The sequence below is a fragment of the Ranitomeya imitator genome, chromosome 6 (genome assembly GCF_032444005.1).
Source record: "Ranitomeya imitator isolate aRanImi1 chromosome 6, aRanImi1.pri, whole genome shotgun sequence".
In the NCBI taxonomy this organism is placed as follows: Eukaryota; Metazoa; Chordata; class Amphibia; order Anura; family Dendrobatidae; genus Ranitomeya; species Ranitomeya imitator.
Window position 1 is genome coordinate 3329103 of NC_091287.1, and position 13141 is coordinate 3342243.

A 13141-nucleotide genomic window follows, 5' to 3' on the forward strand; every position below is an offset into this window, starting at 1 on the left:
GAAGGACGTAGATCTGGGGATTTATTATGATGGAATATAGGCTGAACTGGATGGACTAATGTCTTTTTTCAGCCTTACTAACGATGTTACTATGTTACTATGTAACCAGGTGTTATCAACATTGGCGTTCATTGACTGTGGGTTTGCTGCTAACTTTATTGATTCGGGACTGGTTCTGAAGTTAGGGTTAGGAACAGTTAGCTTAGGAAAACCCATTCAAGTCATTGCCCTTGACAAGACACCGTTAGCTCACAATTTGGTCAAGAGAGCAATGCTGGATTTCACTCTCCAAGTGGGAACACTGCACTTTGAATCCATCTCCTGTTTTGTGTCCATCTCCTGTTTTGTGTTGGATAATTTACCTGCTGGATTGGTACTGGTGTTTCCATGGTTGCAGAGTCAAAATCCAGTTAGCCCTGGTTTTTACAAGAAATCTCTAAAAAACATACAAATATGCTCCACTAGTCTGGAGGGTGCTCTGGGGTACCTGAAGGACTTAGGAGATGTGCTCTCGAAAAAAAGAGGCAGAAATTCTACCACCCCATCGTCCTTATGATTGTGCTGTTGATCTTATTCCTAGCGCCAAGTTGCCAAAAGCTCACCTTTACAATTTGTCAGGACCTGAAAGGCCTACCAGGAAAGAATATGTTAATGAAAGTTTATGGAAGGGTCATATCCGTCCTTCCTCCTCCCCTATAGATGCTGTATTTGTCGTTAAAAAGAAATATAGGAGTCTCCGTCCTTGCCTTGTTTTCTGAGAACTAAATAAGATCACAGTTAAAAATACTTACCCACTTCCACTCATCCCTGACCTCTATAATCAGCTTCTGGTGACCAGGGTGTTTTCTAAACTTGATCTTAGAGGGGCTTACAATTTGATCCACATGCGGGAGGGTGATGATTGGAAAACGGCGTTTTTTAACTTCTAAGTGTCTTTCTAAAAACCTTGTCATGCCTTTAGGATTATCTAATGCACCTGCTGTGTTTCAAAATTTTAAGAATTATATTGTCTCTGATTGCATTGGAAGATTTGTTATTCTGATGATATTTTGAGAAGGACTCAGCAACCCACACAAGTTGTTCAGGTAGTGCAGCTCATCCAGGATGGCACATCAATGCAAGCTTTGCCAAGAAGGTTTGCTTTGTCTGTCAATATAGTGTCCAGAGGCTGGAGGTGCCACCAGGAGACAGGCCAGTACACCAGGAGACATGGAGGGGGCCGTAGGAGGGCAACCACCCAGCAGCAGGACCGCTACCTCAGCCTTTGTGCAAGGAGGAACAGGAGAACCACTGCCAGAGCCCTTCAAAATGACCTCCAGCAGGCCACAAATGTGCATGTGTCTGCACAGTTAGAAACCGACTCTGAGGTTGGTCTGAGTGGTTGACATCCACAGATGGGGGTTGTGAAGGATTACCCCTTCCTCCCACGTCACCAATCCGTGACATCACTACACAGGTCCAGCTCTCCGGCGCCCCCTTTGTCTCTCAGGTCAGTAAAGGGACTGCACCTAGAGCAAATGGCCGCCGGGGAGACTGCCCTGTTACCCACCCTGGGTATTCTAAGATTCGCAATCAGAGTAAAAGGATCAGCCCAAAATTAATTTATGATTTAATTGCCTTAAGGGCGCACTAGATAATTACAAGAAATATACAATCACAATATATCAAGAGTTACAGTCAGAGTACAATATAACAACAATAATACAAGGCTTAAAGGTATAAAGCTGGAGGTCAATTTACCAGGTCGAAGGTCGCTTGTGGAAGCCGGGGGGCATAGCATTCCGCAGGTCCAAAACTTAGTTGCCGGGCAGCCCCCAGAAAGCATGTGCTTGCTCCCCTCTGGCTGGCATACCCTGTTCCTTAAGATGTCATCATCATCATCATCTTCTTCTGTGGAGTGAGACCCTCCCAGTGACCTCAGCTTCTTCTTATACCTGGCTGAGCCCCCCTGCCTGCAGCTGGGTGGGCTTAGCAATCTCCACCCCCTCTGTCTCCCTGCAAGATTTATTCCAATATCTAATAAATGGGATAACTTCTCTCAGGATGATCGGATCAGCACACGGGCAGTACCAGCGCCTGTGGTTTGTTCTGCCGGTCGTACTGGGATCAAACCTGGACCCATTCGGTCCCTGTGGGAGGCTGATCCCTATATCTCGGGTTTCAGACCTTCCACCGTCACGGGAGTCACACTGTTGGATGCACAATTTCTTTAGGGTAAGGAGAATATTTTTTATGAGCCTGTACCTCGGACGATGCATCCATAATTCACAATTCCATGTTGGAGACGGTTTGGCTGGGCTGCCATAATAGATGTGTATCCAGTGGCCACTTGGCATGCGTGTTTTAATTAAGCCCCCAAGCATTTCCAAGCCCCCTGGTGGCGTGGTTTCCTCATGGGGCTTTGAACTACCGTCTACAGTTTACACTGAGCTCAGCCCGTTAGCATACTAATAGGAACTTTATTCATTAGCAAAGGTGGGGGCCAGGAGCACTCCTGTGTCCAGGAGACAAAATGGAGTCACGCCAATCTGATAGCATGCCTGTTCCAAGATGGCGGCTGTTCCCTCATCACACCTCCCTGCTTTAGAGGGCGCTAGGGGGCATCACATTCCTGTGTTCCCCCATGCGCCCTTCCGCACCTTCTCCTTGCCGGGGCAACCCATCAGCATTACTATGGTCTCGGCCTCTCTCTCCCTGAGACTGTCCCTGCCTCCTCCTCTCTGAGGCTGACTCTGTCCCTCCTCTCTCTTTCTCTCTGAGGCGGTCTCTGCCTCTCCCCTCTTTTTGAGGCTGTCTCTGCCTCCTCCCCGGTCTCTCTCTGAGGCTGTTTCGGCCCCCTCCTCCTTCTCTTTCTGAGGCTGTCTCTGCCCCCTCCTCTCTCTCCCTGAAGCTGGCTCTGCCTCCTCCTCCTTCTCTCTCTGAGGCCGTCTCTGCCCCCTCCTCCTTCTCTCTCTCGCTGAGGCTGTCTCCGCTTCCTCCTCCATCGCTCTCTGAGGCTGTCTCTGCCCCCTCCTCTCTCTCTCTGAGGCTGTCTCTGCCCCCTCCTCCTGTCTCTCTCTGAGGCTGTCTCTGCCCCCTCCTCTCTCTCTCTGAGGCTGTCTCTGCCCCCTCCTCCTCTGTCTCTCTCTGAGGCTGTCTCTGCCCCCTCCTCTCTCTCTCTGAGGCTGTCTCTGCCCCCTCCTCCTGTCTCTCTCTGAGGCTGTCTCTGCCCCCTCCTCTCTCTCTCTGAGGCTGTCTCTGCCCCCTCCTCCTCTGTCTCTCTCTGAGGCTGTCTCTGCCCCCTCCTCTCTCTCTCTGAGGCTGTCTCTGCCCCCTCCTCCTCTGTCTCTCTCTGAGGCTGTCTCTGCCCCCTCCTCTCTCTCTCTGAGGCTGTCTCTGCCCCCTCCTCCTCTGTCTCTCTCTGAGGCTGTCTCTGCCCCCTCCTCCTCTGTCTCTCTCTGAGGCTGTCTCTGCCCCCTCCTCTCTCTCTCTGAGGCTGTCTCTGCCCCCTCCTCCTCCGTCTTTATCTGAGGCTGTCTCTGCCCCCTCCTCTCTCTCCCTGAGGCTGTCTCTGCCCCCTTCTCCTTCTCTCTCTGAGGCTGTCTCTGCCCCCTCCTCCCTCTCTCTGAGGCTGTTTCTTCCTCCTCCTCTGTCTCTCTCTGAGGCTGTCTCTGCCCCCTCCTCTCTCTCTCTGAGGCTGTCTCTGCCCCTCCCTCTCTCTCTCTGAGGCTGTCTCTGCTCCCTCCTCCTTCTTTCTCTGAGGCTGTCTCTGCCCCCTCCTCTCTCTCGCTGAGGCTGTCTCTGCCCCCTCCTCCTCTCTCAGAGGCTGCCTCTAACTGTCGGTCCCTGGGCCACGCCTCCGGTGAACCCTGCTTGACCGTTACCCGGTACAGCCGTCCGTGGTCCCAGACCACCCGCTCGCGGTCTGACTCCCCAGGAGGCTGTGCCGCCTGCTCCTTAAGAGCTTTCAGGCTAGCATCAGCTTCCAACGCTTCCTGAAATCCCTGACTCAATGTGGCAAGAATGGACGACACCGCCACATCCACCGTCAGCTCCCCGGGATCTGTCTCCTGGCTGCTGTCTGACTCGGCAGCCACTTGGTCAGAGAGGGGGAAGCCGTCGGACCTCTGCAAGGCTCCTTGGGCTCCGGCGCTCCCACTCCTGGTGACAGCGGCCACGACCACTGTGCCCATGGGTAGCGCCCGCTTCCCCCCGGCTCCTGACCAAGTCGCCGGGTCAGGCAGACTTCCCTGCCCTCCTGACATCCCGGGTGTGGGGAACTCCTGCCCTGGGGTCTTACCTGGTGGCTCCTCTCCCGGGACGCCTCCTCCCCCCATGGCCTGTTCCTCTTCCTGCAGGGGCCCTAGACTCAGCAGGCTGGATTCACTTAGGGGCCCTACACTGCCCGTAGCAGCCCCTCCCTCCACCTCTGAGCTCTCCCCTACAGTCTCCTCACCTGTCCTCCCTGTGAGCCCTGCGTGTGTGGTGTCAGTGTATGGAGTACCCTCAGGTTTCACTCCCTCCCCCACTGTTGGAGGCACATTCAACACATCAACATTCACAGTAGAGTCATGACATTCTTGGGGAGCCGAACTTGGGGGTTCAGTGGCCACATACTGAGACACTAGCCGCCCCAAATCGGTCCCAAGTAATACATTAGCAGGAATATTTGACGTTACTCCCACCTCCCGCATTCCCCTCCCGGCACCCCAGTCCAAAAACACCTTTGCGACAGGCAGCGCCGGTTCCACGCCTCCAATTCCGGAGACGGACAGGGTTCTCCCTGGCACCAAGTCTTGAGGGGACACCACCTCAGGACGTACTAGGGTTCGTTCAGCGCCTGTGTCCCGCAGTCCCATGACCGCTGAGCGGCCGATAGTGACGGGTTGGTAATTGTCCAGGGACCTCCCACCACCCCCTCCCACACATAAAACAGTGGACGGTTCCGGGGACAGGGATGGGGCCTTAAGACGCTGGGGACATGCAGCTTTGAAGTGTCCCAGCTGGTTGCAGTGATGACAACGTCTGGGTTCTGCGCCTGGCCTGGAGAGGGCAGCAGGGGGGTACACCCCTTGCACTCTGGGGGCTGGGGGAACAGGGGCAGGATTGGGCTTACCCCCTCTCCAGGTGCTGCTGGCAGGCTTCTTCGGCTCAGGCGCCCTGTTATTGGCATACTCATCTGCCAGGGCGGCTGTAGCAGAAGCCCCCTTCGGTTTCCGGTCACGGAGGAACTGCTGGAGGTCCTCTGGGCAGTTCCACAAGAACTGCTCCATGACGAACAGTTCCTGGACCTCCTGGCGGGTGGTGAGCGCTAGACCCGAGGTCCAGTGCTCTGCAGCTCTCAGCAACGCCCGCATGTGGTCGGTCCAGGTGTCCTTTGGGCCCCGCTGCAGGCTCCGGAACTTCTTGCGGTAAGACTCTGGGGTGAGGTTGTAGTGCTGGATCAGGGCCCGCTTGATGCTGCTGTAGTCCTGCTCAGCCCCGGCAGGTAAGTCCCCCAAAACTTCCAGGGACTTACCCCTCAAACGGGGGGTCAGGTATCTTGCCCACTGATCCGGGGCCAGATGGTGTTGAAGGCAGGTCCTTTCAAAGGCCAGCAAGAAGGAATCCAGGTCTCCATCCTTCTCAAGCAGAGGGAAGTCCTCGGCCCGGACTTTGGAAACCCTGGACTCTGGCGGTGCTGGGGCGTCCAGCGGGAGCCCGCGATGAGCCATCTCCAGTCGGTGCTGGCGCTCCGCTGCTCTCTCTGCCGCTGCTTGCTCCGCTGCCCGCTCAGCAGCTCTCTCTGCCCGCTCCGCTGCCTCACGGCGTTCTGCCCTCTCTCGCTCTGTCGCTTCACGGCGTTCTGCCCTCTCCCGCTCCTCTGCTTCACGGCGTTCTGCACGCTCGGCCTCCGCTGCTTTCTCTGCAGCTGCCATGAGTCTCATATAGGCGTCTTCATTACCCGCCTCGAGACGTGCTACTGCCGCTGCAACAAGGGCCGCTGATGTGGACAGGCTGGGGCGGGTAGGTGGTGGGTAGTCCCTTGCCGGACTAAGCACGGGTGGCTGGCTCCTTGGGGAGTCTGGGCTGAGCTCCCCCTCGCCTGGAACAGTACCGTCCACCACCACCTCCTCATAGGCCATAGCACTGGCCTGCGCCCTCACTGCACTCCTGGTGCCATCCGCCATCTTTGGAACCTCTGGTTACTGACACAGCTGTACCCCTGACCTTGCACACAACTTATTATATCTACACTCTGACCGTCTAGTGCTGGGCTGACCTTAAGACCCCAGCAGTGAAAGTTACCACTGGTAGTCTTTAGTGTCTGGGAGTAGGGGTCCCACGCACACTATTACTCTGATCCCACGTACGCTGCCACCACTGTGAAGGATTACCCCTTCCTCCCACGTCACCAATCCGTGACGTCACTACACAGGTCCAGCTCTCCGGCGCCCCCTTTGTCTCTCAGGTCAGTAAAGGGACTGCACCTAGAGCAAATGGCCGCCGGGGAGACTGCCCTGTTACCCACCCTGGGTATTCTAAGATTCGCAATCAGAGTAAAAGGATCAGCCCAAAATTAATTTATGATTTAATTGCCTTAAGGGCGCACTAGATAATTACAAGAAATATACAATCACAATATATCAAGAGTTACAGTCAGAGTACAATATAACAACAATAATACAAGGCTTAAAGGTATAAAGCTGGAGGTCAATTTACCAGGTCGAAGGTCGCTTGTGGAAGCCGGGGGGCATAGCATTCCGCAGGTCCAAAACTTAGTTGCCGGGCAGCCCCCAGAAAGCATGTGCTTGCTCCCCTCTGGCTGGCATACCCTGTTCCTTAAGATGTCATCATCATCATCATCTTCTTCTGTGGAGTGAGACCCTCCCAGTGACCTCAGCTTCTTCTTATACCTGGCTGAGCCCCCCTGCCTGCAGCTGGGTGGGCTTAGCAATCTCCACCCCCTCTGTCTCCCTGCAAGATTTATTCCAATATCTAATAAATGGGATAACTTCTCTCAGGATGATCGGATCAGCACACGGGCAGTACCAGCGCCTGTGGTTTGTTCTGCCGGTCGTACTGGGATCAAACCTGGACCCATTCGGTCCCTGTGGGAGGCTGATCCCTATATCTCGGGTTTCAGACCTTCCACCGTCATGGGAGTCACACTGTTGGATGCACAATTTCTTTAGGGTAAGGAGAATATTTTTTATGAGCCTGTACCTCGGACGATGCGTCCATAATTCACAATTCCATGTTGGAGACGGTTTGGCTGGGCTGCCATAATAGATGTGTATCCAGTGGCCACTTGGCATGCGTGTTTTAATTAAGCCCCCAAGCATTTCCAAGCCCCCTGGTGGCGTGGTTTCCTCATGGGGCTTTGAAATACCGTCTACAGTTTACACTGAGCTCAGCCCGTTAGCATACTAATAGGAACTCTATTCATTAGCAAAGGTGGGGGCCAGGAGCACTCCTGTGTCCAGGAGACAAAATGGAGTCACGCCAATCTGATAGCATGCCTGTTCCAAGATGGCGGCTGTTCCCTCATCACAGGGGTTGTGCTCATAGCCCAACACCATGCAGGACACTTGGCATTTGCCACTGAACACCAGAATTGGCAAATTCGCCACTGGCACCCTGTGCTCTTCACAGATGAAAGCAGGTTCACCCTGAGCACATGTGACAGATGTGACAAGAGTCTGGAGATGCCGTGGAGAGCAACATGCTGCCTGCAAAATTCTTCAGCATGACCGGTGTGGCAGTGGGTCAGTAATGGTGTGGGGTGGCATATCTTTGGAGGGTCACACAGCCCTCCATGTGCTCACCAGAGGTAGCCTGACTGCCATTAGGTACCGAGATGAGATCCTCAGACCCCTTGTGAGACCATATGCTGGTGCGGTTGGCCCTGGGTTCCTCATAATGCAGGACGATGCCAGACCTCATGTGGCTGGAGTGTGTCATCAGTTCCTGCAAGATGAAGGCATTGAAGCTATGGACTGCCCCGCCTGTTCCCCAGACCTGAATCCAATTGAACACATCTGGGACATCATGTCTCGCACCATCCACCAACGTCACATTGCACCACAGACTGTCCAGGAGTTGGTAGATACTTTAATCCAGGTCTGGGAGGAGATCCCTCAGGAGACCATCCGCCGCCTCATCAGGAGCATGCCCAGGTGTTGTAGAGAGGTCATTCAGGCACGTGGAGGCCACACACACTACTGAGCATCATTTCCTTGTCTTGAGGCATTTCCACTGAAGTTGGATCAACCTCTAACTTTATTTTCCACTTTGATTTTGAGCATCATTCCAACTCCACACCTCTGTGGGATATTAGTTGTGATTTATGTTGATCATTTTTAGGTTTTATTGTTCTCAACACGTTCCACTATGTAATGAATAAAGATTTACAACTGGAATATTTCATTCAGTGATAACTAGGATGTGGGATTTTAGTGTTCCCTTTATTTTTTGAGCAGAGTATATATTCATGACTCACAGGAGGGAGGGCCTCTCTCCCTCTCACTTGGGGGTCTCTCGCTCTCTGCGTACTTCACAGACACTCCACACAGACTTCAGACAGAATGAACAGCTGGTATATGAGTTAACGATGTGCTTTTTGATGGCTCCTACCATGCTTTAGACAGATGCAATTTACCATTCAGAGTCTCAGGAAAGATGGGGAACAAACTTTGATATGGACAAATGGACAATCTCTTTGTAACTATTTTACCTATTTTATGTTTTGCTGCAATCATGCTTTTTGTTGGACAATCAAATAAACCACTACATTTTTTATAAGAAATATCATGACATTTTCTTTAGAGTATTGCATCTGGTAAAGAGCCCTGAATAAATTTACTAAATAAGTATTTTTAACACCAACTCGAGGACACTGAAACTCTGGCCTTGGGGCAGATACCTATTTTCCGAAGTGTGGTACACTCAAGTGGGATGGCATCAGGGATGTCCTGTGTCCTGGGTAAAACACCCTCAGATTGGGCAAAAGACCAGGATAAATGCCCAGACATTGCACTTGTGCGCCGTTGGGTACAAAATGGGATCTGGCCCCATGCAGAGGACAAGGCTCAACTGTCCTGGGAAGGAACGAAACTACTGCGACAGTGGGACAAGTTGTGTGTGAAACAGGGCCTCTTGTATCATAAAGTGTACCTGCCATGCGAGCTGCATCACCGGTACCAACTGGTGATCCCTGTGAAGCTGGGTCTCGTGGTCGCTCAACAGGCACATGTGAAAGCCACTTTGGAAGTGAAAAAACACTTCAGTGGCTACAGCGACTCCTCTATTGCCCTGAGTTGGGAGGAATGCTGGCAGACACATGTCGGCAGTGTCGGGTCTGTGGGCTCAGTAAAAGCCCTGAGCAGCAGGCTCCCACACAGTCTATTCAGACTATGTTTTGATAGGGTCTTCCATGTCTGGGTACTCCTATTGTCTGACAATGACAGATCACTTTACCAAGTATGCTGTAGCAGTGCCAACAAGAGACCAGACAGCAGAGTCGGCAGCTGAGGCCGTGTGTCAACATTTCCTCCAAGTGTTCTGGTGTCTGCAGAGAACACACTCGGATCAGGGGGCATGCTTCCAGGGGACACTGATGAAAGAGCTGTACCAGCTGTATGGTATCGAACAGTGAAGAATGACGCCTTATCACCCCCAGGGCAACGGGGCATGTGAGTGCTTTAATCGGACCCTGTTGCAGATGTTGAGGACATTAGAGGGTAAACAGCAAGCGAGCTGGCTTTGGTATCTCCCCGAATTGATGTGGGCCTACAATATTTGAGTGCACAGCACTACTGGCTATTCACCACACATGTTGCTGTTCAGGAGGCCCGGCAGGGACATTGAGGATTTGAGCATGCTGGATCCCTCCTCCAATCCCCTTGGACTGCATCCGAATGAGTACAAGAGCACCGGCGGTAATTAAGGGTGGTGTATCAGGTGGTGGGTGACCGCCTACATCAGGTGGCCCATAGGGACACGCGACCCGTGCAAGCAGAGCCATTTTCTCCAGGGGATAGAGTGTTGGTGAGAGCCAAAGGACGGTCATGGAAGCTCAGTCATCGGTAGAAGGCGACTCCATATCTGATCAAAAAAAATGGGTGAATCCTGAGATTCCAGTTTATGAGGTCAAGCCAGTGGGGACAGAGGGGTCAACCCGTAATCTTCACCATAACATGCTACAACGGTGCTGGTTTGAAGATTCAGCCCCCATTCCCACAGAGCCAGAGGCTGCATCTCAAGGGATGGATACTCCTAGTATTCTTGAATTTGATGGTGTGTCTTCTTCTGCTCCTGCTTACTTACTCCCTGTGGTCCATCTGTTCCCATGTGAAGAGAGTGTTGAGAATGTGGTATGTCCTGCTGAAGAGGGAGAGTCAAGTCAGTTACTTGACCTAGAAGTTGTATCACAGGGTGCCACACCTCAGGAGGAAGCATCATCATTTCATCCCCCTGATGATCCAACAGAAGAGGCTCCCGTTCCCTGTGGGACTGAGCCTGTTGGAGTAGGTCTCTGGAGAACTACCTGATCTACAGCAGGAATACCACCTCAGTGCTATGCTCAGGACGTTTTTGAGTGGGGAGATATGTCGTGGACGCCCACCTCTAGTGGGGTGGCATGTAAGGGGGTGAACTGTGATAACATTAGGACCCTGCTGTTTCTGCACATCTGAGCTGAGAGAAAAGTCCCCAGAAACTGGGCAGGGAAGCTCATGAGAGAGGAAAGGAGGTGGAGAAGAGAAACTGCTGTGTGAGAAGCAGCATGTGGCAGCTGATGTGAAGGTAGAAGTTTGGACTCTGTAAAGACTGTTTTGCTGCCAGCGTGTTAGTGAGGGTATTAACCCCTTCCTCTGGTGAACCTGTGGTTCTGTTGTGGAACAATTACAGAGCATTCATGAGAGCTTTGTGACTTTGGAGCTCTGTGGAGTTCCTGCTGTGCTGAGCTGAAAAGCAACAGAAAACATTTATCCAGTGCAGATTCAGGAAGTTTGCTCTCAGGAAAATCTGTGAGTGACTGCTGGACGAGAGATGGTATCCTGTATCATTCGTATTGAGAGGGATCCTGACAAGCCCTGTTGAAGTGCTATCCCAGACCATTCCCTGAGGCTACAGAACTGTAAGTCCCCGGCACGTGGGCTCTACATCGGCCGACAAGATGCTGAACCTTGTTTTCCTGTGGTTGTTTTTGGCGCCGAAGATTTTGTGACTGGCTACAGCCAATGCAGATTATCCCATTATGGGTCCCATAATACCACCTCAACTGATTTACACCTGTTTTCTTAGTACCTTGTTTGACCTTCTGGATAGGTAAATTTATTCTAAACATCAGTGTAACACACTCAAAGCAGGAACTTTGGGATTAGCATATTGATTTCGGCTCTGGCTGAATGAGTGTAATTGAAAGGGAATTTCAGTCTGTTTCCTTCAATACTAAACCTCACTCCAACTGTAATTTTAGTAAAGACAGTATTGTTATTTCTGCCTCATTCTCGGTTTGTGACCCACTGGATCTTATTCGGATCTCTGGTCATTACATCTAGCTGTAATAGATGTAATGACCAGAAATAGGGCCTTTTTTTCTGGGTTGCTTCTCCTTGGACATGTTCATAATTATTAACTATTATGTCTGAAAAGAAATCCTCCACTTTTCTGGGTGAGAATGGCCTTATCCTTATTGATGGTCACATCTTTACACTTCTCTTTGGGCAGATTTCTTGTGTATTGGCTTCTAGGTTTTATCAATCTGGCACCGTCTACTGTGCATCTATCAGCTTCATCTTCTATCTGCATGTATGCATGAGTCCCTCTCTCCCTTCCCTCCCGTAGTTCACGTCTTTGTGGGAAGTGTCTCGCTTGGAGATCTGCTGAGCCGCCAAACGTCCAGAAATTGCAGGGCAGTAAGTAAAAATTCATCACTTTTTTGCGCTGTCCATTGTATATATTTAAGGCATTGGTGATTTTTTGGAAACTGAAGAAACTTCTCCAGATGATTCTGACTGTGTTTTGCCTCATCTTATAGCTCACAGTGATGGCAGCTGATGTCTGATATCAGAAGTATGGGCTGTAGACACTAATCACTTATAATCATGGATTTGTTGTGGTTTTTCTTTGTATTTATAAAAAAGTTGTCTGTCTTGTCTTTGAATCTTTGATATGTTTCCCAGAAAAAATAAAGCTGAGTTGGCTACCCTGATTACGTGACCAATGCAGGTCACGTGTCCATTGTGACTCGCGCTCTATGGAGGGCATTTATGGGTAGATGTGTGCCAGTGTATATACTTCCATGTTGGTCTTTCTTTGTCCTGTCCTCTTATATTGCCCTATGAAATGTTGCATGTTTCGTTACATGTCCTCTCCTGTGCTGTCTCTCTCATTACCGCTGTATTCAGGCCTCCATCTTCAGTGTTTTTGTTTCATAATGTTCCTTTTGTTACAGTCGTTGAGGCTCTATACCATTTCTCCTCCTTTTCGCTTTGTTCTTTGACTTGTTCTACACTTAGTCCTCTACTATATACCCTCATCTATATGTCAGTAGACTTTATATTATTTCCGGTCAGTTTATTTTCCTGTCCTGATGTTGGTAGTGACATCTTTGCGTTGTCCTTGCGTTTCAGGAGTACACGAGTAATGGAAAGTGCTATACATTTAACTCTGGGAAGGAAGGTTTTGAACTTCTCAACACATTAAAGGGGGGCACTGGCAATGGTCTGGAACTGATGCTGGACATTCAGCAGAATGAGTACATTCCTGTGTTTGAAGATACAGGTGAGTCATTTCTTGGCAGGTGAGAATATGTAAAAGATGAGATTTATCTAGACATTTCAGGAAACCTTAACTACAGTGATCTGTAGGACATTATTATGTGTAGGACATTATTATGTGAGTAGTGAATGACATGAGGGTGACAATGTGTATGTAGAAGGCCTTTAGTAGACATACTAATGACCACGATTCTATGCAGAAACCATCAAAATATCTGTTTATGTGAAAACCATTAGAGGACATAATGATGACCTTGTATCTGGAGACCACTACAGGACATAATGATGACCATGTATCTGGAGACCACTACAGTTCATGATGATGACCTTGTATCTGGAGACCACTACAGTTCATGATGATGACCTTGTATCTGGAGACCACTACAGTTCATGATGAT

The 13141-nt window shown here is 50.7% G+C and overlaps 1 protein-coding gene across 1 annotated transcript in view; it reads left to right on the forward strand.

The window, feature by feature from the left end:
• Positions 1-13141, forward strand: part of LOC138641583 (acid-sensing ion channel 1C-like) — a 172448-nt gene that overhangs the window by 94857 nt on the left and 64450 nt on the right. The window contains exon 2 of the mRNA XM_069729071.1: positions 12597-12747. Coding sequence (XP_069585172.1) covers positions 12597-12747 — 151 coding nt within the window. The remainder of the gene's footprint in view (positions 1-12596; positions 12748-13141) is intronic.